Source organism: Cetorhinus maximus, chromosome 19 (assembly GCF_964194155.1).
Source record: "Cetorhinus maximus chromosome 19, sCetMax3.hap1.1, whole genome shotgun sequence".
Lineage (NCBI taxonomy): Eukaryota > Metazoa > Chordata > Chondrichthyes > Lamniformes > Cetorhinidae > Cetorhinus > Cetorhinus maximus.
In genome coordinates, this window is record NC_135897.1 from 65,798,330 (window position 1) to 65,824,520 (window position 26,191).

The window sequence follows — 26,191 nt, forward strand, 5'->3', positions numbered from 1 at the left end:
CAATCTCCAATTTTACAGTGGGTGGGGAGGCATCAGGATCTACTTTACCCGCTGCAAGGGATCCCAGGCCAAGTGGGTAGCCCAGCAGCTTTCACTGCACAGGCTGCTGTCAGGCAAGAAGTGGGAGGACCTCCTTCCTCCTTTGGGGCCCTTCCATGGCACCTCCCCTCCCCCTTCACAACACCACCCCCCCACCCCACTCCCAAAGGTCATACCCCCCTTTAACCCTTCTCCTGGCCTCTCAAACCCAGCCGCCCCCCACCAACCTCCTTACCCCCTAGCTGGGGTCTGCCAGCCAGGCCCCGCCAATCCCCAGACTTACCTGTCAGTCCTTAACCTCTTCTTCATCAGGGCTGCCTATAGTCCCAGAGTGGCCACGACATGAACCTGGCAATGCTGTGACTACAGAGCTGCCAGCCAATCAAATTGGCCAACAGCTCTCGGTGGTAGGTCTTCCTCCCCATTAGGGACTGAAATCTCGACCTTAAACAATTAAAGCTGCTTCCAGCATAAAAAAGCTGTGGGGCTTTTCAGTTTGTCGGCGAGGGTGGGGGGTGTGTGCGGAATACAGCACCCTGTAAAAATCAGCACTGTTATCGCAATCTATGAATAATTTACCTGTATCATTTTCACCAAAATAAACTCCAGTATCTGTTGGAAGGAATATTAAAGTTGTTCCAAAATTCAAAGCCTTGGCTGAGAGCTGAGTTTCAAAAAATATTGACCCAGATCTTCCAGTCTCTGGATCATTGGAGACCAGATGTATGACCCAAGATGTGCATCGGGACTCCGCAGAAATCTTGATGTGCTGACTTCATGAGAATTCCCGGGAAGGTGTCCTGCGCTGATTCTCTTTGCTGCTGTCTGTGTGGATGCCTGCACTGGGTGAATTCTTCTGCTTCATGGATCAGAAGCCTGGCCTTTTTAATTGTATGCAGATAAGTGGGTAGTTTTCTGTCTGATCAGCGTCGAATGCAACAGTTCCCCGCTGTTTGGAAGATTTGGGCCATTGTTACACACCAGCATGACTTGCTTGCACCTGAAGTTTTCATGGGGTTCATTTAATTTGTAATATTTCTTGGTGAATGTTCTGCTTATCATGGTGAAGTTGCCAGGACTTGAAAATAGAATGTATTTCTCTATGGGTCATCCAGTGCCTGTGTCAAGTACTGTTCATTGAGTTATAACATGACTAAATACAGAACAAAGCACCCTTTACTCTTCCTAGCAATATGCAAATCCCTAGAATTAACTGTGCACCCCTCCCATCATGGTCCGTAGCAGACCACAGGCTTGCACTCCTGTGAAGAATATCTTCCCACTGCATTATTGTGACTTTTTTTGCATTTCCTATGTCAAAAATCCTGTAGCACCTTGAGTAAAATGAGGACAGTTTTGCACCAGGCATTTATGTGGGGCATTTAATGTAGTAAAGTGTCCCAAAGTGCTTCACAAAGGCCATATCAATAAAATCATTTTTGACACCGAGTTGCAAAAGGAGATGTTAGAACAGGGAACCAAAAAGCTTGATAAAAGAGGTAGGTTTTAAGCAGCACCTTAAAAGAGGAGAGGTAGAGAGTGTAAGAGGTTTAGGGAGAAAATTCCAGAGCCTTGGGCCAAGGCAGCTGAAAGTACAGTCGCCAATGTTGGAGCAGTTAAAATTAGGCATGTGACAGAGACCAGAACAGGATGAGCATTGGGTTTTCAAAGGCTTGTAGATCTGGAAGAGGCTACAGAGATAGGGAGGGCCAAGGCTATGGAAGGATTTGAAGAAAAGGATGAGGATTTTTAAAAATTAGGCATTGTTACATGGGAAGCCAGTGAAGGTTAGCAAGCACAAGAGTGATGGATGTATGAGATTAGAAGCAAGTTAACATATGGACACCATATTTTTGGCTGAGGGCTAGTTTATATAGGGTGGATGATGGGATATAGGGTGGCTAGAAGAGCATTGGAATTGTCAAGTCTAGAGGTAACAAAAGCCTGGGTGAGTGTTTCAGATGAGTTGAGACAGGAATGGAGTCGAGCGATGTTAAAGAGGCGGAAGTAGGCAGTCTTGGTGATCGTGCAAGTCTCTGGTCTGTTACGGACTGTGATGGGAGGAGTGCACAGTTAATTCTAGCTGCATATTTATGTATAGCACTTATACGAGCAGTGAAGTTTGAACAATCTCTGTGTGCTGAGGGCCCACCTCCATACCCTCCTCTTTCGCACTTCTCCACAAGTTGCAACAATAGTTTAAATGTTTGATTCACCCACAAAACTGGCCAGTTGTTACCCCTTGATACTGTTGTTTCCAGCATTAAAAAAACTCTAACCAGGCTTCTTTCAGTAAACACAAAAAAAATTGATTTATTATAAAACAAACTACTTTTTTAAAAACAAGTTAATGAACTGGTTAACTTACAAATTGTAATTTAGAAGTGTAACGATTTCCCCCTTTTTAAAAAACAGATATTCAAGCCCTCATTCGCTCACACACAAACACAAACAGGACAAAACAAACACAGTCCCCTGCAGAGGCTGGAGTTTGGGAATGTTTCTTTTGAAAGGATAAAATTCAAAGAGATCTTGACGCTGTTGACCTGACAGAATTCTGGTCACAATAGGCCTGGAAGTTCTTTCAGATGGATTTGTTGGTGAAACTGTCCTTGATGACCCTTACTTATCACAACCTTGCAGATTTTCAAAATAAAACAGACGAGTTATCCTGAGGAGACGTTTCCGAGGAAGGTTTAACTTACTCTAGACTGCATATAACACAAAGGTGGGAAAGAGGGTGTCTTTTCCTTGCAACTTGCTTCTAAGGCACCCACACACACTCTCACTGACTGAGAGTTTTAAAGACTAAGATGTTCAAAGAATACCTCTCTTAGGCCAGGTGTTTTTAACCAATTAGCAAGAGTCTTTAGCCTGGCAACAGCAGTTCCTCGTTAACTTAGAAGTACAAAGTATCTCTTCCCTCTCCAGGTATTCCTCGCTGGACATCTCTGTTGACCCATGGTTTCTTGAAGAATAGCATATTCACAGCCCCAAATTAATATTGCTAACTTTTAAAAATAACTCAGGAGGAAGAATGCCGAAAATTCAATGTCCTCCAAATTTTCCAAAAATGAGCTACTCACAGGTCAGAAATTCATCTTGGGGTCACACCAAACACCAATGCTGCAAACTGTCTTGCTCAGCTCAAGACAGTTGCCAGGGATGAAAATGGTGACCTGGAAACTGAGATTGTGATGAGGGCCAAAGCCAATGGCTTTAGTCTTCCCAGTATTTAGTTGGATGAATTTTCTGTTTACCCAATGTTGGATGTCTGACAAGCAGTATAACAAACTTAGGGCAGCGAAGGGGTTAAAGAAGGTGCTGGTGAGAAAGAGCTCCCTATCACCAATGTACATGTGGAACCTAATGTTGTGCTTTCAGATGATATCACCGAGCGGTAAAAGTTAGATGAGAAATTGAAGGGGGCCAAGGATCCAAGGATAAAACATTGGGGCATCCCAGAGGTAACAGTGCAAGGTGGGTAGAGAAATTTTGCAGATGATTCTCTGGCTGTGATTGGATAGATAGATTAGAATGAAATCAAGCTAGGGCAATTCCACCCAACTGGATAACAAAGAAGAGGGGTTAGAGGAGGCTGGTATAGTTCAGCTGTGTTGAAGGCTGTAGGTAGGTCAAAAAGAATGAGAAGCTCATCACAGTCTCAGTCCCAAAGTTAATGGACTATTTCAATACTGCAGCCAGGCCAGAAATCTTATTGAAGGGATTCAAACATGGAACTGTGTCAAAGATGGGTAATGGATTTGAGAGGCTACAACATGTTCAAGCACTTTGGAGCGGATAAGGAGGTTGAAAATAGGGGGATAGTTTGCAGGTACAGATGTGTCAAGAGTAGTTTTTGTGAGGACATGGGTGATTTTGGCATATTTGAAGAGGGAGGACAGTACCTGAGGAGGAGGAGCCATTAAAAATATCAGCTAACATAGCATCCAGGAATGCACTTGAGTGGTCAACAGTTCGGTCAGAATAGGTTTGAGAGAACAGGAGGTGGATCTGATGAACAAGATGAGGCCAGAGAGAACATTGCAGCATTGTAGAAGATGGGGTAGAAGTCCTGGCTTAAGGTCACCGTGGTCACAGCCTTCAGCCAATCTATATAATTTGTTTATCAAAGAGTCAACCGATTCTCTAAGCTGTTGGAGAGATTTGTTGAATTTTGTGCTCTCCAAAATTTTGTTGCTTCTTAGATTAAAATATGTATCGAATAATTTTAGAACTTCTTCAAATTTATCTGAGGATTTGTTTATTCCTTGCCTTGCTATAATATAATCAGCTATCGGACCTACTGAATAGCGTATTCACTTGTTCAGCTTCTGTCTTTTTATCTAATCCTGAAGCTATCATGTATCTTAAGAGCCCTTTCTTCCAACGTCCTAATTTTGTGCTTGAATCAGTCCAAATTTGTCTGGTAATGTTGGTTTGTTGTCCATGGTTGCTTTAAAGTCTAGGGGAGTACCATGTTAAAAACTGTGCATGTTTTAAAGATGACGCCGCAGTAACCATTTTTTCAAAGAGTTTTCCTGCGCTTTTTGTGTTTTGGCAGGGTCTCGTGGTGGTAGCGCTCCCGTCCTCTTTAAGGTTTAGTTTTTTGCAGCGATTTGTTAAATCAATGATTTGGGGCCTTCCCTGCAATATTGGACGAGTTTGGGGCATTTATTCTTGGCTTTGTCTGAGGTCTGCTTTTTTTTCTTACGAGTTCAGCTGCCACGTAGTATTGCGCCACTTCTGAACCCAGGCTAGGCACAGTGCTTTCAGAAACAGGCTGCTCTGGCTTTTTAACAGTGCTGAAGCTTGTTAAACTAGTCCTAGCTTAGAACTGAATTTTTTGCTCACCCCTGCTAGGTCCTTTGACTCTGCACTCTGTAGGCATTCGCAATGGACCTCCACAAGACCTTGTGGAGTCCTCAGCTGCACAATGGAGTTTTTTCTCTGCCTTTCTGTTTCCAATTCTGCAATGGAGCTTCTTTCAGGCATCTCCCTCTGTGTCTTCACTTCAGGTGCTTTCAGTCAGGTCAGAATGCAGCTCCTTTAATTTTCTAGCTTTTGAATTTCAGCTCCAGCTTCTTTGAGGTTCTGGGTTTTTCCATTAGTGCCACCATGTTGCATGTTCAGTAGGTCTCATGAAGACTATCTGAATCTTGTATGGTTAAACATTAAGTGTTTATTGGTAACACACAACTATATACATATAAACAGAGTATAGCCCAAGCTATGAGCTAACTCCATGCTTGCTTCTACACAAGTCTCTGTCCAGTCCACAACTGACTCTAGTCTCAGGTCATGTGTCTCTTTACATCACACTGTTGGAGGGTATTGTTTTCCAGTCCCATACTGACCCTTGCTATGCCAGATACCCTTATATTACATACATCATGACTCTTTCCTTACTGTGTTGCCAATTGTGGGAGCTACATGGCCTAGCTGAGCTCTTTGAAAATTCCAAACAGACTCAGTGAGGAAGAAATTGATTATGGCACATTTGGGGGTAAACACCTCAACCAAGAGATGTGAGGCCAGCCCAAAATTTGTCCTTAGACCTCATTATTATTATTTGGGCATATTGCTAACATTGTTATGGTTCCAAAGTTGCTCTCCCTAATTCTAAAATTGAATGCCTGCCCATTTGCCCTACCTGTCCGAAGGTGTCCTGGAAGGGGCAGAGTGGAGCAGCATTGGGCAGGTGGGGAAGTGGTAATGGTGCGGTGGCAGTTGCAAGTGCTGTGGAGTGTGTGGGAGCACTTCTTCTGCTCCAGGCTCCACAACTATTTCTGATTACTTTTTTTGAAGAAACATCTCTCATTGGTAGCTGCAGGGGCTGCTGAAGAATGTCAAGCTAAACAGGCCAGGATTTTCCTCCACTTCGGAATAGGTAATTTCAGCAAGGGAACTTAAAACAGGTCTTAGCACCCCTTACCTATATTAGAGGAGCCTAATAGCTATTGGACGGGGCATGCATGGATTTGGCATGGGAAGTCCCACCTCTAAATTTGTCTCCATTGCACCCGTTTTATGTCCAAAAAAATGGGCGCAACACTTAAAATTGATTTTGAACAATGGTCAATCTTAAATGCTTACACTTGAATAATTGCCAATTAAATTTAAATGTGAAAGTCAGGTAATTGAGAAAATCATATAGTATCTTTTTGTTTCAATGCGGCTTGGCTCTTCCACCCAGCCCGTGACTTTGGAGACAACTGAAACAAAACTGCAAGTTGTATTGACTTAGGCTGAGAGTTGGTTTTTAATGTTGTTTGTTTTTAAACTCTGTTAGAATGTTGATTGAACTATAGGGATGTCTACCACGACAAAAGTACTGCTTTATATCAGCTTTATATTCACTATACAGCTTATTTGAGTTGTTCAGGACAAAACATTGTCCCTTTTTGTGAAAGAATTGAAGTTTGGATGATGGAATCAGATGGTAAAGTGATTTAGAAAGTTGCCTTTTGATCCCTGGGACCAGGGTTGTAATTCAGACCAGACAGATGGTGTGAATGTATACTTTCCCTTTCTTTATAGCAGCGTAGTGAGAGGTACACCTTGCAATATATGCCTTAGATTGCATATGGTGTTTGCTTAATGCTAATAGCGTTTGCTTGATACTAATACAAAAGGCAGAAACATGTTCCATTCCACACCAGTGACATTCTCATTCATCTTCATGTGTTCAATTTCACAAAAAAGATTGCAATTTTTTTTCATTTTTATACCAGTGGAATGGCAAATTGGACCAGTGAATCATCACCTACCTCTGGGTGCCACACAGACCATTTTGAAATTAGTTCAAAGATTGCCCTCAAATTCTATGAATGCTTATGCCTTAAACCAGAATGTCTGTTTAGTAGAGAAAAAATACATAAAACTTGACAGTTATATATCTTTTCTTTTCATAGGATTTTCAAATCCAGCAGCTGGAGCGAAGGTTGGCCAAGTTAGAAGGAAATGTGAACAGTAATGAAAATGAGTTGCTAGGGGAAAAGGTAGCAGAACTCTCAAAAAACCTGGACGAGAAGAAAACCACAGTGAACCTATTGAACGCACAGCTTAAGAAACTCCAGGTAATTAATCTGTGCTTGTTCATCATCACTCAATTTTGTCAAATTTAACTTGACTAACTCTTTCAATGTTTTATCCTGTAGATTTTGATCTTGTTTGTCTTTTCAGAAATGACTCTTAATTCTTCATAGTGCTATTTGCAATAAATTGCGTCTTGATTATGCTTCTTGTTTAGAATATTGAGTGACTTGGCCAAAATAGATAAGTAATGTTGTACAGTAAAATATAGATTTAAACACACATGAAATATAACTCAAGACTATGTGGAACACCTTGGGAATATTCTTTGAATGTTTGGTAAGAAAGAAATAGTTTACACCACGACTGTAGATTGCAACATCTTAAAAACCGGTTTGGAACAGTTACTGAATTAACATATGAAGTTGGAAATAATAAGACCAATAAAGAAGTGTTGACTAACAGCTGTATCACCATAATCTTTTATTCATTTACGGAGGTGGATGCTGCTGACAAGGCCAGCATTTATTGGCCATCTCTAATTGCTCTAGAGAACATGGTGGTCAGCTACTTTCTTGAACTGCTACAGTTCATGTGATGAAAATATTACTGAAAAAAGAGACATGCCATCAAAGCTTTTCGTCTTGCACTCATCAGGATAGTTTGCAAGAATTTGCTAACAGTAACGGGGGAACATTAATTTATGCTGCATGAGAAGAGAGTGCTGATTGGGTGGCAAGTGGATTGTGATTGGTAGAAACATTGTCATGGAGAATGCAGCATGGAAAAGTTAACTGCCCAGCTTTGTTCAAATTAAAACCGGGCAGGTCAACTCTGATTGGTCAAGGCATTGACCTAGGGAATGAACCAGGGAATGGCTATTCCCTAAGCTCTTGTTTCATTGAAAAAGGCGCAATGTGTGGACTTGTTCCTTTTATCTTCTCGGTGTGAATATATGTGGCTTTTAGCATGCATTAGTGAGCCACACTGCGAGCCCAACTGACAATGTTAAATTGGTTTTCAGCGTAATTCTTAACACAACCAGGATTGTTTAACAGGTGTTGTCCAATTGTGGAATCACATCTAATGTTGGACACTATGTTTTGAGTTTTGGAAGCACGGGCTGGTTGGGTATGGTCAGTACTTTGCTTGTTGCAAACAGCCGAAGGGACGTGCTATTTGATACGATCTGCCAATCATTGGGACGTACAGCCTATATACTTGGCATCACAACAGCACTGAAATTCAAATACCACATTGCTCATTTGTGTAAAAGCAAAATACTGCGGATGTTGGAAATCTGAAACAAAAACAGAAAATGCTGGAAAAACTCAGCAGGTCTAGCGGCATCTGTGCTGTGAAGAAGGGTCATACGGACTTGAAACGTTAACTCTGTTTCTCTCTCCACAGATGCTGCTAGACCTGCTGAGTTTTTCCAGCATTTTCTGTTTTTGCTCATTTGTGTGATAGGTAGAACATCTTTTTAGCTTGACGGCAGCATCCTGTTAGTGGCGAATACCACTTGTGTTGCTGCATAGTAACAGCGTGCAATGGCTAGCTTCACCTGTTTCTCAAATTGATCCTGATTGGTTGGCAAGAGGACTCTGAGTGGTAGAGGTGTTGCCATGGAGAATGCACCAATGTGCAATCAGAGTCACGCTGCCTGGTTTAAATTTCAAACAATGCTTGGCAGTTAACTGTCAGTCACCATCCATTGGTTCATTCTCCATGACAACGCCTCTTCTAATCAGAGTCCTCTTGCCAACCAGTCAGCACTCTCTTTGCATATAATATAAATATGTTGTTTTCCCTGACATTGGTATTTTCTTACGAATTGTCCTGATGAGTGCAAGACGAAAAACTTTGACAAAAAATCTCTTTTTTCAGCAATACCCATTGAAAATCATGGGCAGCACAAATCGGAGGGGAAATTTTAAAATGCATCCAGCATGCCTCCAGATTTGTCCTCCTCACACATGTTTGCTCAGCATTGGGAGACAAAAATTCAGCTGATTGTCCTTGTTCCCAGCTACAAATTCCATTCCTAGCTACCAATTCTGTCCCAAACCATGCCAACTGTCTGAGGCTGAACCAGACTGTTAGCAACCTTGGTGTCATATCTGAGCCCAAAATGATCTTCCAACTACAAATCCACATGATAACTAAGGCTGCCTATTTCCATCTCTCACCTGTCTCCATCCCGTCCCAGCTGATCAGCTGCTGAAACCTTTATCCATGCCTTTGTTACCTCTAGACTTGATTATACGATACACTGACTGGCCTTCCACTTCTACCTTGCATAAACTTGAGCTCATTTAAAACTCTGCTGTCCCATGTCTTTCATCGCACCAGGTCCAGTTCATCCACATCCCTGTGCCTGTTCATATACATTAGCTCCAGGTTTTATTTATTTATTTTAACTTGTTTATTTGTTTTGTATGTTCATGCACACTTTTTTTCTCTTTGGGGAGCAGTGGGGAAGTGTTGGAAGGATTAGCAGGTTTATTATCAACCTGTTGAACTGCATCATGAACGCTCCTCCTGTGGCCAACAAATCCTGGAGTAGGGGTCTAACCCAGAGTTTCTGGCTCAGAGTCTGAGGGTTGGGGGGTGGGGGGGGGGGGGGGTTGGTGGTGGTGGTGCTACCAACTGAGTACAAGAACCTTTCACCTTAGGATATTTTATTATGTTAAAGATACTATAGAAATACAAGTTGTCATTGTTGTTGCAGACCACTCTTTAAATAATATTCCTTTTCCTCATTGGATTACAAGGAAAAATTATGATGAATGACAGTTCTGGTGACATCCTGTAGCTGGATGTTGCATTAGTAGAGGCCCAGAGATGTAGATGAAGGAAAGGCCCAATCCCAGAGCTCTTTATTCTTTAAGCACCAATATTTTCACCAGCTTAACTATTCTCACGCTGCTTTCTCCTCTGGACTATCTATAACAGGATCCCTCCACGCGTCTCTATCAGATACAATAACAAAAATATAAATGAATAATAATTTGCTGTAAAGCTTGCTTGTAAGCTACTTTGTAGATAAACAAGCTTTTAAAATTAAAATGATTGCTATGTCTTTAGTTTTCAACTTTAGCGGGTTTTTTGTAAAACTCATTACTTTCCAGTTTAATTATTGCATTTGATGCACTATTTGAAAATTTTAATGTTGTAGATTGTACTAACATCATCTTGCACTGTCTAGATTACCTGCATACAGTCTTCTCATCAGTTTACAATTTGTTTCTCATCCTGCAGAATGATAGTCAGCATTTGAACAGGCAGTTAGACAAGTGTAAAGAGGAGAAAACTGATTTGACCAGTAAAATAGAAGACATCCATCTTCACATTGAAACTGGAGAAAAGGAGCTAAAAAAGAACAAACTCGTTGAACAGGTAAGATAAGAATGGGCAAAAGTATTGGTTCACATAATTACATTAGTGGATCAGGTGAAGAACTCAGTGCACCCTTTAGCAACCCTCAAACCTTTAACAAATGCTGTTCATCATAGAGCAACAAAGAGACATACAGGTCTTTAGCATACATTATAATTGTATTTATTTATTTTAAATATCACTATATGGTACACTTGTATAACATGGTGACACAGGATGAGAAGATACGGGGTATACTTGTGATTTCCCAGCACAGTGAATGTCTGATTTTGGTTACGCTATCTGAGAAGAGCAGTGAACAAAGACCAGGAAAAATCTGAGTTGCCCAAGTGTTCTTTTACACTTCAGAGCACCCAGGTTTATGTCAGCACTAATGCAGGCCTGGGACCACACTGACCTTAATTTTCAGGCACAAGGATTACTATAAAGCAAAAATAAATCCACAACCTGACACCCTGTTTCACTGTCATCACAAAAAACAAATGTATGCCAAAACCATTGGAACTTTGGTGAAATAATAGAGATATATGGTTTTCAAAAGTACAATTTAATTAGCAGCCAATCATGATGCACCAGTAATAACAGTCCATTCACTCTTGTCAAGCAGCTAAAGAGCCACTTAATCTTTATAAATGTCAAAGTTATGATAATGCTATGAATGATGCAGCCAATGCAGAAAATCCCTAAATGCCTGGAGGAAAAGGTGCTGATAAGGACAGTAATTTGAGGAGTAATCTGGAAAAGACCACAGAGGAGGGGTGACATGTATATCTTTGTGGGATGACTCCCATGATGCAACGAAGGTGCAAATGTTGCAACATAAGACCAGCATCATAACTGTTTTCTGAAATCTTTATGAGGTCCAGAATAAGCTACACAAATTAAAGATGACCATATCTATGCATGAAAGAAAATTGTTGTAAAAACCATACCAAATAAATGTTATATTGATACGAAAAAGAGTTAAGAATTCCATAAGGAAAGTATCAAAAGTGAAAATAGCAAGCATACTGGAATTGCATTATACATGCATTTATAAACTTTTGAGTTGACCTCAAATACATTTTGGCCGGGATTTTCCCTGTCTGCCATCATTGGACGTATTCGGTGGCGTGAGCAATATGGCACAATCGGTTTCACAACATGGGACGTCGGGAACCTCATTGTAATACATCAGCATATCATTATTAGGCCTGCCCACATGAATCGTTGCCCCTGGTGGATTGTCCGTTCACGTTGGCAGGAAAGCACGCCGGTGTAGAACACGTCTTGACAAGTGTGACAAAATGTGAGGTGCAGAAGTTGGGACTTACCCGCTAGGGCTTTGCTCACATCGTGGACATGCAAGGAGCATGTGGGCATGAAGAGCGGGGTCGTGTGTTGAAATGGCAAGCGACAGGAAGGTCTGGATCATGCTTGCGGACAGAACGAAGGTGTTCCGCAAAGCGGTCACTCAGTCTGCATTTGGTCTCTCCAATGTCGAGGAGACCGCATTTGGAGCAGCGAATGCAGTAGACTAAATTGAGGGAAGTGCAAGTGAAGTGCTGCTTCATTTGAAAGGAGTGTTTGGGCCCTTGGACAGTGAGGAGTGGGAAAGTAAAGGGGCAGGTGTTGCACCTTCTGTGGTTGCATGGTAAGGTGCCGTGGGAGGGGGTTGAGGTGTAGGGGGTGATGGAGGAATGGACCAGGGTGTCCCAGAGTGAACGGTCCCTACGGAATGCTGACTGGGGGGGGGGGGGGGGGGTGAAGGGAAGATGTGTTAGGTGGTGGCATCATGCTGGAGTTGGCGGAAATGGCACAGGATGATCCTTTGAATGCGGAGGCTGGTGGGATGATAAGTGAGGACAAGGGGGACCCTATCATGGTTCTGGGAGGGAGTGGAAGGTGTGAGGGCGGATGCACGGGAGATGGGCCGGACACAGTTGAGGGCCCTGTCAACCACCGTGGATGGAAAACCTCGGTTAAGGAAGAAGGAAGACATGTCAGAAGAACTGTTTTGGAAAGTGGCATCATCTGAACAGATGCGATGAAGGCAAAGGAACTGAGAGAATGGGATGGAGTCCTTACAGGAAGCGGGGTGTGAGGAGCTGTAGTCGAGGTAGCTGTGGGAGTTGGTGGGCTTGTAATGAATATTGGTGGATAGTCTATCACCAGAAATTGAGACAGAGAGGTCAAGGAAGGGAAGTGTCAGTGATGGACCATGTGAAAGTGATGTAGGGGTGGAAATTGAAAGCAAAATTAATAAATTTTTCCAGGTCCAGACGAGAGCATGAAGCGGCACCGAAGCAGTCATCGATGCACCAGAGAAAGAATTGTGGGAGGGGGCCTGAGTAAGATTGGAACAAAGAATGTTCCACATACCCCATAAAGATACAGGCATAACTGGGGCCCATGCAGGTACCCATGGCCACACCTTTTATTTGGAGGAAGTGAGATGAGTTTAAGGAGAAATTGTTCAGTGAGAGAACAAGTTCAGCCAGAGGAGAGTGGTGGTGGATGGGGATTGTTTGGGCCTCTATTCAAGGAAGAAGCAGAGAGCCCTCAGACCATCCCGCTGGGGGATGGAGGTATAGAGGGATTGGACGTCCATGGTGAAGAGAAGGTGGTTGGGACCAGGAAACTGGAAATTGTTGATATGATGTTGGGCATCAGAGGAATCGCGGATGTAGGTGGGAAGAGACTGGACAAGGGGAGAGAGAATGGAGTCAAGGTAGCGAGAAATGAGTTCCGTGGGGCAGGAACAGGCAGTCATGGTGGGGCTGGCCCCCATTTCTTCAGCATCTGTGATCAGTGTTGCTGTGCTGCTGAAGGGATCTGTTGCTGAAGATGGACAAAGGATCAGATACTTCTAAAGTTTCATGGCTGCATCTCTTTAATATGATCCTGATCACAGAGCACAAACGAGCTCCCCTTGGCCTGACAAGAGTCAGACATTCTCAGAGACTATGTGAAGGCCTGTGGAGTGTCTTAACTGCATGTCATCATCATCCTCCTGGATGTGTTTGTGATGGTCACACACCAGCTGCACATTCAGTGAATCCTTTGTGGGTGACATAGTTAACCGTGTATTGCAATGGAGATCTGAGCGCCACGTGTGTGCAGTCGATTGCACCCTGCACCTTTGGGAAACCTGAGACCTGGGCAAATCCAATTGCTCTTGCATCCTGGCTGTCCTGGTCCCAGGCGAATTGCACAAATTTGTGTTCCCTCGCGAAGGTGGCATCAGTGACCTCCTGGATTCATTTGTGAGTGGAGGCTTGTGATATTGCACAGAGGTGACCTGTGGAGCCCTGAAAGGAGCCAGTGGCGTAGAAATTGAGCACTGCTGTCACTTTCACAGCCACTGGCATGTCCGTGTGGTGCTAAATCCTGCAATGACTGGCAGATGTGACCGACCCTTTTCTTAGACATGTGCAGTCTTCGATGACACTGGTTCTTGGTCATATACAGGAATGAAAGGTGGCGTCTATAGACCCTGGATCTAGCTAGGCACCGATCAGCGATGGCTCGCTGTGGCTCTTGGGTGGCATGTGCAGTAGCCCCAGCCACCCCTTCTTCCAGAGGGTGCTGCTCCCCCCTCTCTGCAGCCATGCACCTCAGTCACTCTCTTCTCTGTTGTCTTTGCCCTCTGTATGCCACGAGGCATACAGCTAGTTCAGCAGGCTCCATAACCCTGATGTGCTCCACTTGCAGGATGAAAGAGAGAGAGACGCCTGGGTTAGCATGGGTGTACTAAGAACCTCTCTTGGTCGAGTCTGAAGGCCCCTTAATGCATCCCGGAGAGTGCTGGCCCCTACTTGGATGGCCAGAGATTAGTGTGCTGCATGGCTGCCCAAAACCCCACCTTCCTCCACCCCACTCCACCTGACCAATTGGCGGCAGCTTTGCCCATTGGACTGCATGCTGTCTCTCAGCTCAGGCACAGGCTTTCTCCTAACCCATGCTGCAAGGCTGCACTGTTAGCTTGTACCATGGGGGAGACTGGTCCAAACCAGGATGATGACATTGCAATGGGCTGTGAGCGCCTGCACCAGTGACTGCTCCAAGGCCAGCTTTAGCAAGGAGATTTTACAATGTGTCCAATCATCCAACAGTTCCGAAGTCCACTAAAATGCTCATTAGCTTGCAGTCTGAGCTCGAGAGGTGAAAAGCTGTACAGCACTTGGTGGCACTTTGATGCCTCTGCATTGCCTGAGTGGGCAGATAAGCTAGAGACCTGAATCCAATCAGCTGAACTGCCTCAGCTGCAGAGGAATGGTGACGTTATACAAGGTGTCCCTAATGGGTGGCTGCTTCCTTCACCCACATCCCCACACCCGTGCTTGGGCACTATCTTCAACCACAGAGCAGCCTTTGCCCCCCCCTCCAAACTCGCCTCGACCCCAGGGCAGTCTTTGCCCCCCCCTCCCAATATCGCTTCAACCGCAGGGCAGCCCTTGCCCCCCAAAAACTGCCTCAGCCGCAGGGCAGCCTTTGTCTCTCTCCACTCAGCACACCTCAACCTTGAAGTCCAAAAGGCATCCCTCAGGAGTGCTCCGCAATGTTACTGTGCACTCACCTCTATGCTCCCCTCAAAGTGCAGCCCGCCAAGTGCACACCTTTTATATGGCTTGGGGTCGATGAATCCAGTGGGCTAGCCTTATAATGATATGCTGATGTATTACAATGAGGTTTGCAATGTCTGCTGCCGGGAAACGCAGCCCGCCATCGACGGGCTGAGCAGATGATCACAAACTGGTTTCACGACGTCGTGAAACCGATTTTTGGCCTTCTCGCCAGATTGTCCGCTCACACCACCCAACATGCCCGATACCAGTGGTCACGGACGATTTTGCCCATTGTCTTAGTGGTCTAAATGGCAATTTTATTTTTGTTTCTGGTCAGCCTGAGCTAAAATTTGAGCAATTTGATTCTTAATTTCTAACCTAGCCTGCTTATCCAGTAGCTTTTCCCAACTTAAAGGTATGGGTCCTCTATAAAGGATGTTCAGCATTTTGACCCCTGATTCGTTCCCTGTATTGGGGTTAGCCAGTAGTGCTGTTAATTATATCAGCTACTGCACAGTCTAGTGAGGGCACTTTGCAGCCGCACGTGCAACTGCCAGAGAGTGTGGTGGAGCAGGCCTCGAGCAGTCAGAGGAATGTCCGGGGTGATCTAGAGACTGATTCTGGATGATGAGCCTCTGGAGTTGTCCGTAAGGCGGCAGTTGCTGGATGTCTAGCACAAGGCCCATGAAGATTTTGCGGCTTTACCAGCAGAGTTGGTTGTTCTGGCCTGGACTGTGGAGGCCTTTCAGGCCACGTACACTGTGATTATCCACTCTTTGGAGCACCAAACTTCGTCCATGGACAGACTGGCAACTGCCCTGGAGGGGTAAACGGAGGTGTTGCAGACACAATCATTGGTATGCGCTCCAACCTGCACACCATCGCCTTGGCTCTGAGCTCAGGGCCCTGGAGCCAAGGAGACTGGGAGCATGGGCACAGACCCAGCTCCTGGGACCTCACCGGAAGGCAGGGAGGATCAAACAGTACTAGTGATGGAGGATGAGCAGCAGCTGCCACAATCTGACAGCATCTCTCAGGATACTTCTGATGGGGGCAGCATCTCCTCCATCCACTTGCCATTGACACAGTCCTTTGTGTAGTGCTGCAACGACAGAAGACCCTCCTGCCTCTCAACAGGAGTTTTCTAATGTGGCGGGCCACAAAGGCTGCAGCAGTACAGCAGTACAGAGGACACCCAACAAAGTTATCCAGGGCAAGGGAGGTGGCAGATCAGCAGCCTCTCTCCAGTGCATAAGCAATCAAGGGGGGAGCACTGCGCCAGAACACTCATAAAAATACTCCATATTAGTCACCAAGAGGGCCACTTGGGTGAGTAGCTTATCCCTGTGAATATAACTAATCGCTAAGTTTGTAAATAAACTCAGACCTTATGCTGATGTTTTTATACTATGCTGTATAAAAGCTTTATAATTTTGATGCAGGACAGGATGCTTCGCGTGTTAATGTTTTGAAAGAGTAAGTGCATTGACGTGATGGTGACATGAGTCACAAATTGCATGTGCAAATAGGTTTGGACACATGATGTCCACGCATCTCTGAGGCTGGGAGTTTTGAGACTGTTGAAACCTCTGCTTTATTAAGGCATCCCTGGTATCACAGCCATCCATGCAAGGACCTTCAACCTGAACGTCATCATGTTCCATCACCTCATCCTCTCCCTCATCATCTGTTGAATGGCCCCTATCTGCCATGCCCTCATCTTCCAGAGCATCCTCTCTTTGGCTATCAAGGTTATGGAGGGCGTAGCACACCACAACTATCAGGGACACATATGAGGGAGTATTCTGCAAGGCCCCTCCTGATCTGTCAAGGGCATCCGAACTTCATTTTCAAGAGCCTAATGGTCTGCTCCATGATGGCCCTGGTGCTTCCATGGCTGTCATTGTATCCCCTCTCTGCTTCTGTTCTGGACACCCTCATAGGCTTCATTAGCCATCTCTTCGATAGGTACCCCTTTGTCACCTATAAGCCATCCATCTAGGGCTTCAAATAGGTCTGTCACCTGTGAATTTCGAAGAATGAAGGAGTTGTGGCTACCCGGGTACCAGGCGCATACCTGCATAATATGTCGATGATGACCACAGACCAGCTCAATGAGTGGAAGCCATTCCTGTTGATGGTGCAGGGCTGTACAGCCGCAGCTTTTATGTACAGCAGCAGCCAATCAATGGCTCCTTGCACCCTGGAGAAACCTGCAATTGCTGCAAATCTGTGGCTCTATCCAGTTGACTCTGCTCGTCCAGTATGAAGGAGATATAATTCCCTGCCCTTTGAAATATTGCATCAATGAAGACCTTGATGCAGTGGTGTGCAGTAGGTTGCTTTATGCCACTGAGGTCTCCATATGCTGCCTGAAAAGAGCCTGTCATGAAGTTAAGCGCGATGGTGACCTTCAGAACTACAGGCATCAGGTGACCCCAATGCAGTTGGAGGAGATATCCCCTGCCAGCATGACAGCGTTAGAGAACTCTGAACTGCTAAGATGAGACTCAGGGCTCAGCTGAACCTTTTAAACCCGCCTCACAAAAAAACGGGAATCTCACATGACATCAGACTCTGCCAAGTGTATTATTGCTGACACAATGTATTATTCCAGTCAATTGGGTCAGCAACAACCTTAAATACCGACTTAAATAAAATTTTAAAAACATGAGCAGTCTCCCAATTTTTAACCCTGCCCATCTGCCATATTATTTGAAACTGGCATAATAACATCGGGAACACAATCTGACGTCATTATGCTTGGTAATATTTTGGCGGGGGCGGGGAATGTTCCCGATCTGGGAGCATATTATTCAGCCCTGTGTGGCTAAACTGTGAACCAGATGTTGTTTGTTGATTGGTTAGTTGGCTGAAAAGGAACTTGGGAAAGCTACACCATCAGGACTGTTGTGACCCTGAGGAGAGGGCATTCGTAGAAGTGTGCCTAGCTGATGATAACCATATCCATGAAAACCAAAGGTGAAAGCTGTAGTCGGATAGGACTCCTGACCTATCCTGTGTGAATGAAGAACAGCATATTGTAGAACTGCGTAGCTGTGTAGTACCACATGTCTGCAGGGAGTGAAGAGAATGCTTGTGGTTGTGTAAGACCTATCTTTTTTGTATTGACTATTTAAAGAGAAATTTACATTTTTTACCAGCAGTATCATTTGCCTGTTATTTCATGTTTAATTTGTGTTGGTTCTGATTTGTGTTAAAGTAAAAGTTACAAAAAGTGGAATCTGGTTGGTAATTTCTTCATTTGGGGATCGTTTGGTAAATTTGGTTATTTTGGTTTAGGGTTCCCCTACAGAGATCATAACAAAAGGGAATTAGGTCTTCGCGTGACTGCTTTGAAATTAAGGTTGGTACAGTACAGGATCCATACAAATTGACATTCCTCTTTGGATCACATGGAGCATGGACGAATTCAATACTCTTGGGAGATGGCTAAGATATCAGAGTGATGTCATGAAGCATCGGTTATCTACATTGAGCTTAAGGCAACGCCAGTGATACGTACATTGGAGACTACAGTAAATCATAGACATGATGTCCCTCTGCCATACTCCCACCGTAACTTTGGCAGGAATATGCCAAAAGGGCTAGAATCTGTCTCAGAAAATGCATTGGCTAGTGATCCCGGCACTTATGCTGGGATTGAACCTGCTTGTGACTTCTGGCACTGACCTTGTCAGAATTTGTAGATAAGTGGTAGATTATACCTTTTTAAATGGGTCCAGCTGGTACTGACACCACTAAATCTCAATGTCTGGCACAACTTGTCATTTCTGGGGCTGATTTACAGATGCACATGCAGGAAAAAACTTTTTAAATAATTGAAGCAAAATCTTAAACCGCGCTTTGTCATTTGGGTGGCCAGTGTGCCAGATTGCTCGGAGTTTGTACCAACCAAACTGTCAATATTGGGTGTCCCTGACCCATGGGTCCCCATCCCACACCACCCCTGCCCCGTCCACCATCCAAGCCCACACCAATAGTCTTGCAAGAAAGAATTTGAATTAAGTGTTACCCCAAGGGCTCGTTTAGTTGTTGAGGCACTTATCCCTCTGTCAGACTGCTTTCTATAAGACCTCATGGGAACTCCCATGGAAGATTAGGATGCAACGGGGTGGATGGGTGGGGTTGTGGGGGGGGGGAGGGGGGTGATGTAAGCAAGTAACAGGCCTAATTATCAGGCCTGCAGCTCTCCAGTTGGCTATTAGCCATCCAACAGTGCTATTCCTTTAACTAGGAAAGCATCTGGCAACATGATATATAGCTACAACACTGACATCTACCTAACAATGTGGAAAATTGCCCAGGGATGTCCTCCCCACAAAAAGCAGATCAAATCAAATCCAGCCAATCTCTCAATCATCAATAAAATAATGGAAGGTGTCATCGACAGTGCTATCAGGTGGCAATTACACAGCAGTAACCTGCTGACCAATGCTCAGTTTGGGTTCCACCAGGACAATTCGGCTCCACACCTCATTATAACCTTGATCGAAGCATGGGCAAAAGTTCTGAATTCAAGAGATGAGGTGAGAGTGACTGGTGTTGATATCAAGACGAAATTTGACTGAGTCTGAGCCCTAGCAAAATTGAAGTCAATAGGAAGCTGGGGGAAAGCTCTCCACTGGTTGGAATCATACCTAGCAGAAAGGTGATTGCTGAAGGCCAATCATCTCAGCCCCAGGGCACTGCTGCAGGAGTTCTTGAGGGTAGTGTCCTAATCCCATCCATCTTCAGCTGTTTCATCAATGACTTTCCTTCCGTCACATCCCATGAAAGCATAAAAAAAATCTACACCTAGCACTGATAATGCATGTTATACAAGACTAAAGAAGTGGGGATGTTTGCTGATGATTCAGCAGTTTTCAGTACCATTTGCAACTCCTCAGATACTGAAGTAGCCTAGGTTCATATGCAGCAAGACCTGGACAATATTCAGGCTTGGGCTAGTAAGTGGCAAGTAACATTTACATCACTTAAGTGCCAGGTAATGACCATCTCCAACAAGAGAGAACTGAAACATCTCCCCTTGATACTCAACAACATTACCATCACTGAATCCTCTACCGTTAACATCCTGGTGGATTACCATTGCCCAGAAACTTAACTGGACCAGTCATATAAATACTGTAGCTACAAGAGCAAGTCAGAGACTGGGAATTCACCTCTTGACTCCCCAAAGCCTGTCTACCAAGGCACAAGTCAGGAGTGTAATGGAATACTCTCCATATGCCTGGGTGAGTGCAGCTCCAACAACACTCAAGTAACTCAACAGCATTCAAGACAAAGCAGCCCACTTGATCAACATGCCATCCACTGCCTTAAACGTTTACATCCTCCACCACTGATGCAGTGTGTACCATATACAAGATGCAATACAGCAACTCATGCCTCCTTTGACAGCATCTTCCAAACATGCCATCTCTACTGCGTAGAAGGACAAGGGCAGCAGTCACATGGGAACATCACTAGCTGCAAGTTCCCCTCCAGTCACATACCATTCTGACTTGAAACTATATCATCAGTCTTTCATTGTTGCTGGGCCAATATTCTGAAACACCCTTCCCCAACAACACTGGATGTACCCACATCAGAGGGACTGCAGCGGTTCAAAAAGGCAACTCAGAACCACCACCTCAAGGGCAATTAGCGATGGCTAACAAATGCTGGCTTTGCCAGCAACAGTAACATCCCATGAAAACATTTTTAAAAATTACAACTAGCACTGAGAAATGCATGTCACATAGGAATAAATGCACATAAACAAACAGTATCAGTAGTACTGCACAATTTAATAACACAGATTCATTTTCAACATGAATCAAAACTGAAAATGCTGGAAATACTCAGCAGGTCAGGCATCAACTGTGAAGAGAACAGTCAAGTTAATGTTTCCAGTGCGGATCCTTCATCAGGGCTAGAAGAGAGTGTGTATTAAGAATACAGGTACAAGAGTAGGCCATTCAGCCCCTCGAGCCTGCTCTGACATTCAATTAGATCATGGTTGATCATCTACCTCAATGCCACTTCTCCGCACTACCTCCATATCCCTTGACTCCAGAATTCTATTGATTTCTGCCTTGAACATGCTCAATGATTCAGCTTTCACAGCCCTCTGGGGTAGAGAATTCCAAAAATTCGCCACCCTCTGAGTGAATAAATTCCTCCTCATCTCAGTCTTAAATGGCCTATCCCTTATCCTGAGATCATGTCCCCTAGTTTTGGACTCATCAGCCAGGGGGAACATCTTATTTACATCCACCTTGTCATGCCCTGGAAGAATTTTGTAAGTTTCAATAAGGTCACCCTTTATTCTTTGAAACCCGAGAAATACAGACCCAGTCTCCTCATTGTCGCTTCATAAAACAATCCCGCCATCCCAGGAATTAATCTGGTGAACCTCCATTGCACTCCCTCTATGACAAGTATATCCCTCCTTAAATAAGGAGACCAAAACTGAGGAACAGTATTTAAAAGGAACAAATCAAAGGGAAGATGTAGGGAAAAAATACACACAAAGTTAGGAAAAGAATTTGAATTACATATAAAGTTCTTAAGTAGATAACAGGAGATGGTTAAAAAGCAGGAGTGATAATAGCATGAGATCTGGATTTGAGTATTTATCAAGAAGAGCAGTGGTCCTAATGACTACCCCTGGGGGACACTACTGCATAACTTCCCTCTAGTCAGAATAATAACTATTCACCACTACTCTCTACCTGCTGTCTTTCTAATACTAGCAATTTTTCAATACAACAGCACAATTCCCAAAGCAAAACAGCTTTGAAAGATTATGGCCAGTACTACTACAATTTCCTCTCTTTTAATGCCTTGGGTGGAAATCACCAGTTGCTGGAGATTTATCTATTTTAAGTCTCATTATTTTCTTCAATGCCATTTGCAAATTAATATTGAATACAATAAGTTCCTCCCCTTGATTTATTTTTTGCATGACTGGAATAATAATCCAGAGACCCAGGGTAATGCTCTGGGGACCAAGGTTCGAATCCAACCACGGCAGATGGTGGAATTTGAATTAAATAAAAAGCTGGAATTAAAAGTCTAATAATGACCATGAAACCATTGTCGATTGTTGTAAAAACCCATCTGGTTCACTAATGTCCTTTAGGGAAGGAAATCTGCTGTCCTTACCTGATCTGGCCTACATGTGACTCCAGACCCACAGCAATGTAGTTGACTCTTAAATACCCTCTGAACAAGGGCAGTTATGGATGGGCAATAAATGCTGTCCTAGCCACATCCCATGGATGAATTTTTAAAATCCTTATCACTGATATTTATCCCCATCCTCTTTTGTGAAAACAGATACAAAGTACTTGTTTAATAAAATTGCCATTTGCTTGTTATTTATTAACATATTATTCATGTTGGTCTTTAATGGTGCCATAACACCCATATCCACTCTCTTATTCTTAATATAGTTACACAGTTGCTTGATAGTACAGAACTTGTCTCTCTTTGCAGCAGTATTCATGTTGCCAAAGCTTTTCGTTTTGCATCAGGACAAACACAAGAATGGCAAATTTCAAATGATTATAACAATTTATACTACTGGAGAAAAGGGTGCTGATTGGTTGGCAAGTTGACGAACTGCCCTGCGATGTATATGATAGGATTTGTCCTCATGGCTCACTATGTCCATGCATTTATGGGCTGTCAAAGACACACAGAAGTGATGGCTCATTATGCCCTATTTTATCAATGACCGGTTCTGCGTAGCATGAATTGACCAAATGGCTGAATGAAATACTATAGCCAGTTCTTAGTGAGCTTTCCACGTACACAATGAAGGACTCCTTCACCTTCGTGAGGACTATACGCGAACTACATATTGATAGCAACGCCTTTTCTATGTGCTTGTTTAACATTGTGAGCTTATTTACAAATTTGCCGCAGGAAGAAACCACCCACATTTGCACTGTTCGATATAGATGCATCGCCATTTTCTGAACCTGTATTCATTGAGCTTATAAATTTAGCAACTCGCACAATTGAATTCAGTATTAATGACACCATGTATGTATAAATTGATGATATAGCCTTGGGGGATCCCCTCTAGATCCAGCGCTTGCTAATATTTTCATCAGTTTCCACGAGAAACACGTTTTTTGATTGAATGGGTCCTAACCTGTGCATATTTCCAATAGTTAGATCTTTGAATCTGCAGCCCTGTGTAAGGATTTCCTTACACACCTTAATACGCTCCATCCATCACTCAAATTCACTTTTGAAATGGAGCAGTCTAATGCACTCCCTTTCCTCGACCTGCTAGATAAGAAATCCGCTAATGGGTTCTCCACAACTATCTTCCGCAAGCCTAACTTTACTGGTCAATATACATGTTCGGATTCATATAGCTCCATGTGCTATAAGATTGACTTTACAGCAATCATGTAAATAGGGCCCTAGCCATTTGCTCACCTTACAAGTTTGATGCAGAAATAGAGCATACCAAAGTTATCCTGCAGGACAGTGGCTATCCTAATCAGATTGCTGTTTGCTGTATATCGTGCAAACTTACAAATGGGCCAAAGGCTGCCACTTCCAGATCTGAAAAGTGCCCTGTCTACCTCAAATTACCCTGGGAAGGCAAAGCATCTCAAAAATTTGAACAACTGGTTAAGCAAGCCATTTCACATTGCTACTATGCTTCTGATATTTTCCACTAACAGGATGCTGCTAACAGTCCAAAAGGACGTTCTGCCTACCACACAATTGAATACTATCATATATGAATTTCAATGCTGGCAATGCCAGGTCCATAGGCCATATGCCTCAGTGATTGGCTGATCAAATCAAACAACCTGTTCCTTTGGTTGTTGGTAATAGGCAGAGTACAGAACCTTATCAACCAGCCCGTACTTGCAAAACCCAAAATGAAACATTTACTGTTAGATGCTATTTGGAATCCAAGAAGAGTCATATTGGACTCAAAACATTTACTCTGTTTCTCCCCCGACAGATGCTGCCAGACCGGCTGAGTTTTTCCAGTACTTTTCTTTCAGATCTCCAGCATCTGCTATATTTTTCTTTTATTTTAGGAATATGTTCAAACCTTGCACCTTTTTTGAATTACCCAGGAGCTTGGGGAGCCTGTGGTTCCCCATTGCTTCCTCCATGGCAACACCTCAGCCAGAGTCGACTTGCCAACCTATCAGTCTTTAGTATAACCTTTTCTCCTTTACTATAAGTTGTTATGACAATTTGAAATTTGGCATTCTTGCATTTGTCCTAATGAGTGCAAGACGAAAAGCTTTGGCAACATATCTCTCTTTTCAGCAATACTTAATATAATTATAAAAACTTCTAATATTACCCTTAATTACAAACATACAAATGTGCAACAAGGAGCAGGAGTAGGTCATTTGGCCCCTTGAGCCTACTCCGCCATTCAATAAGATCATGGCTGAACAGATAGTAGCCTCAAATCTGCATCCCGCCTACTCCTAATAACCTCTCACCCCCTTGCTTACTAAAAATCTATCCACCTCTACGTTAAAAATATTTAAAGACTCTGCTTCCACCACCTTTTCAGGAAGAGAGTTCTAAAGGCTCACGACCCTCCGGAAAAATTTAATCTCTTCTCCATTTTAAATGGGCGACCCCTTATTTTTAAACAGCAATCCCTAGTTCTAGATTATCCCATGGGAGGAAACATCCTCTCCACACCCACCCTGTCAAGACCCCTCAGGATGTTACTTTTTTAAATTAATTTATGAGATGTGGGCATCGCTGACTAGGCCAGCATTTATTGCCCATCCCTAATTGTCCTTGAGAAGGCGGTGATGAGCTGCTTTCTTAAACCATTGCAGTCCATATGGTGTAGGTATACCCACAGTGCTGTTAAGGAGGGAGTTCCAGGATTTTGACCCAGCAACAGTGAAGGAACGGCAATGTATTTCCAAGTCAGGGTGGTGAGTGGCTTGGAGGGATACATGTTTCAATCAAGTTGCCTCTTACTCCTCTAAACTCCAGCTGATACAAGCCTAAGTGTCATGTTTGAGATGCGCCTCTAAGTTCAGGAATCAGACCACTAGTTCTCAAGGTTTTACATTAAACTAAATGAAACATTTTATTAATTTACACAAGTTAAAATATATATACACATGGCCTCAAATTACTACTATCATAACTTTTAACAAATTCCCAAACTAATCTCCATTAAGGCAACAGCAATCCATAGACTTAACCAAACACCAGGCGAAGCATTTTCACCTTACGAGTTCAAAATTAGGTTCTTTTCACTTTGGTTCCTGTGGAGACAGCTGGAGGCTTACAGCTGCTGTTGATCTCACATTGCCTCTGCCCTGCACACACAAAACTGCTGAAATTATTCCTCGCACCACTCATTGAATGTAAATTCTCATTGTATCACCAGCCTCTTTGAACTCCACCTTTTAGCAATAAAACCCCTTTCATACTACCAATTTTTTTAGTAACTTAAACATATTGCTTGGTATCTGCTAGCTAGGTGGAAGTTTTCACCCCACTTAGAACATAACAACTAGGAGCAGGAGTAGGCAATTCAGCCCCTCGAGCCTGCCCCGCCATTCATTACGATCATGGCTGATCTCATTTCGGCCTCAACTCCAATTTCCAGCCCTCTCCCCATAACCTTTCAACCCATACTAATTAAAAATCTGTCTATCTCCTCCTTAAATTTATTCAGCATCCCAGCATGCACTGCACTCTGAGGTAGTGAATTCCACAGATTCACGACCCTTTGAGAAAAGTAATTCCTCCTCATCTCTGATTTAAATCTACCACCTCTTAGCCTAAAACTATGGCCTCTCGTTTTAGAATGCCCCAGAAGGGGAAACATCCGTTCCATATCTACTTTGTCTATCCCCTTTAGCATCTTATATACCTCAATTAGACCTCCTCTCATCTTTCTAAACTCTAGCGAGTATAGGCCTAGACTGCTCAATTCTCCTCATAAGACAAGTCCCGCATCTCTGGAATCAATCTAGTGAACCTCCTCTGAACCGCCTCCAATGCAATTACATCCTTCCTCAAGTAAGGGGACCAAAACTGTGCACAGTACTCCAGGTGCGGTCTCACCAATGCCTTGTACAGTTGCAACAACACTTCCCTATTTTTATACTCTATTCCTTTAGCAATGAATGCCA

At 43.6% G+C, this 26,191-nt stretch overlaps 1 protein-coding gene across 1 annotated transcript in view; it reads left to right on the forward strand.

Moving 5' to 3' along the window:
* ccdc39 (coiled-coil domain 39 molecular ruler complex subunit) overlaps positions 1 to 26,191 on the forward strand; it is a 126,180-nt gene that overhangs the window by 48,122 nt on the left and 51,867 nt on the right. The window contains exons 11-12 of the mRNA XM_078563966.1: positions 6,954 to 7,118; positions 10,336 to 10,473. Of these exons, the coding sequence (XP_078420092.1) occupies positions 6,954 to 7,118; positions 10,336 to 10,473 (303 nt within the window). The remainder of the gene's footprint in view (positions 1 to 6,953; positions 7,119 to 10,335; positions 10,474 to 26,191) is intronic.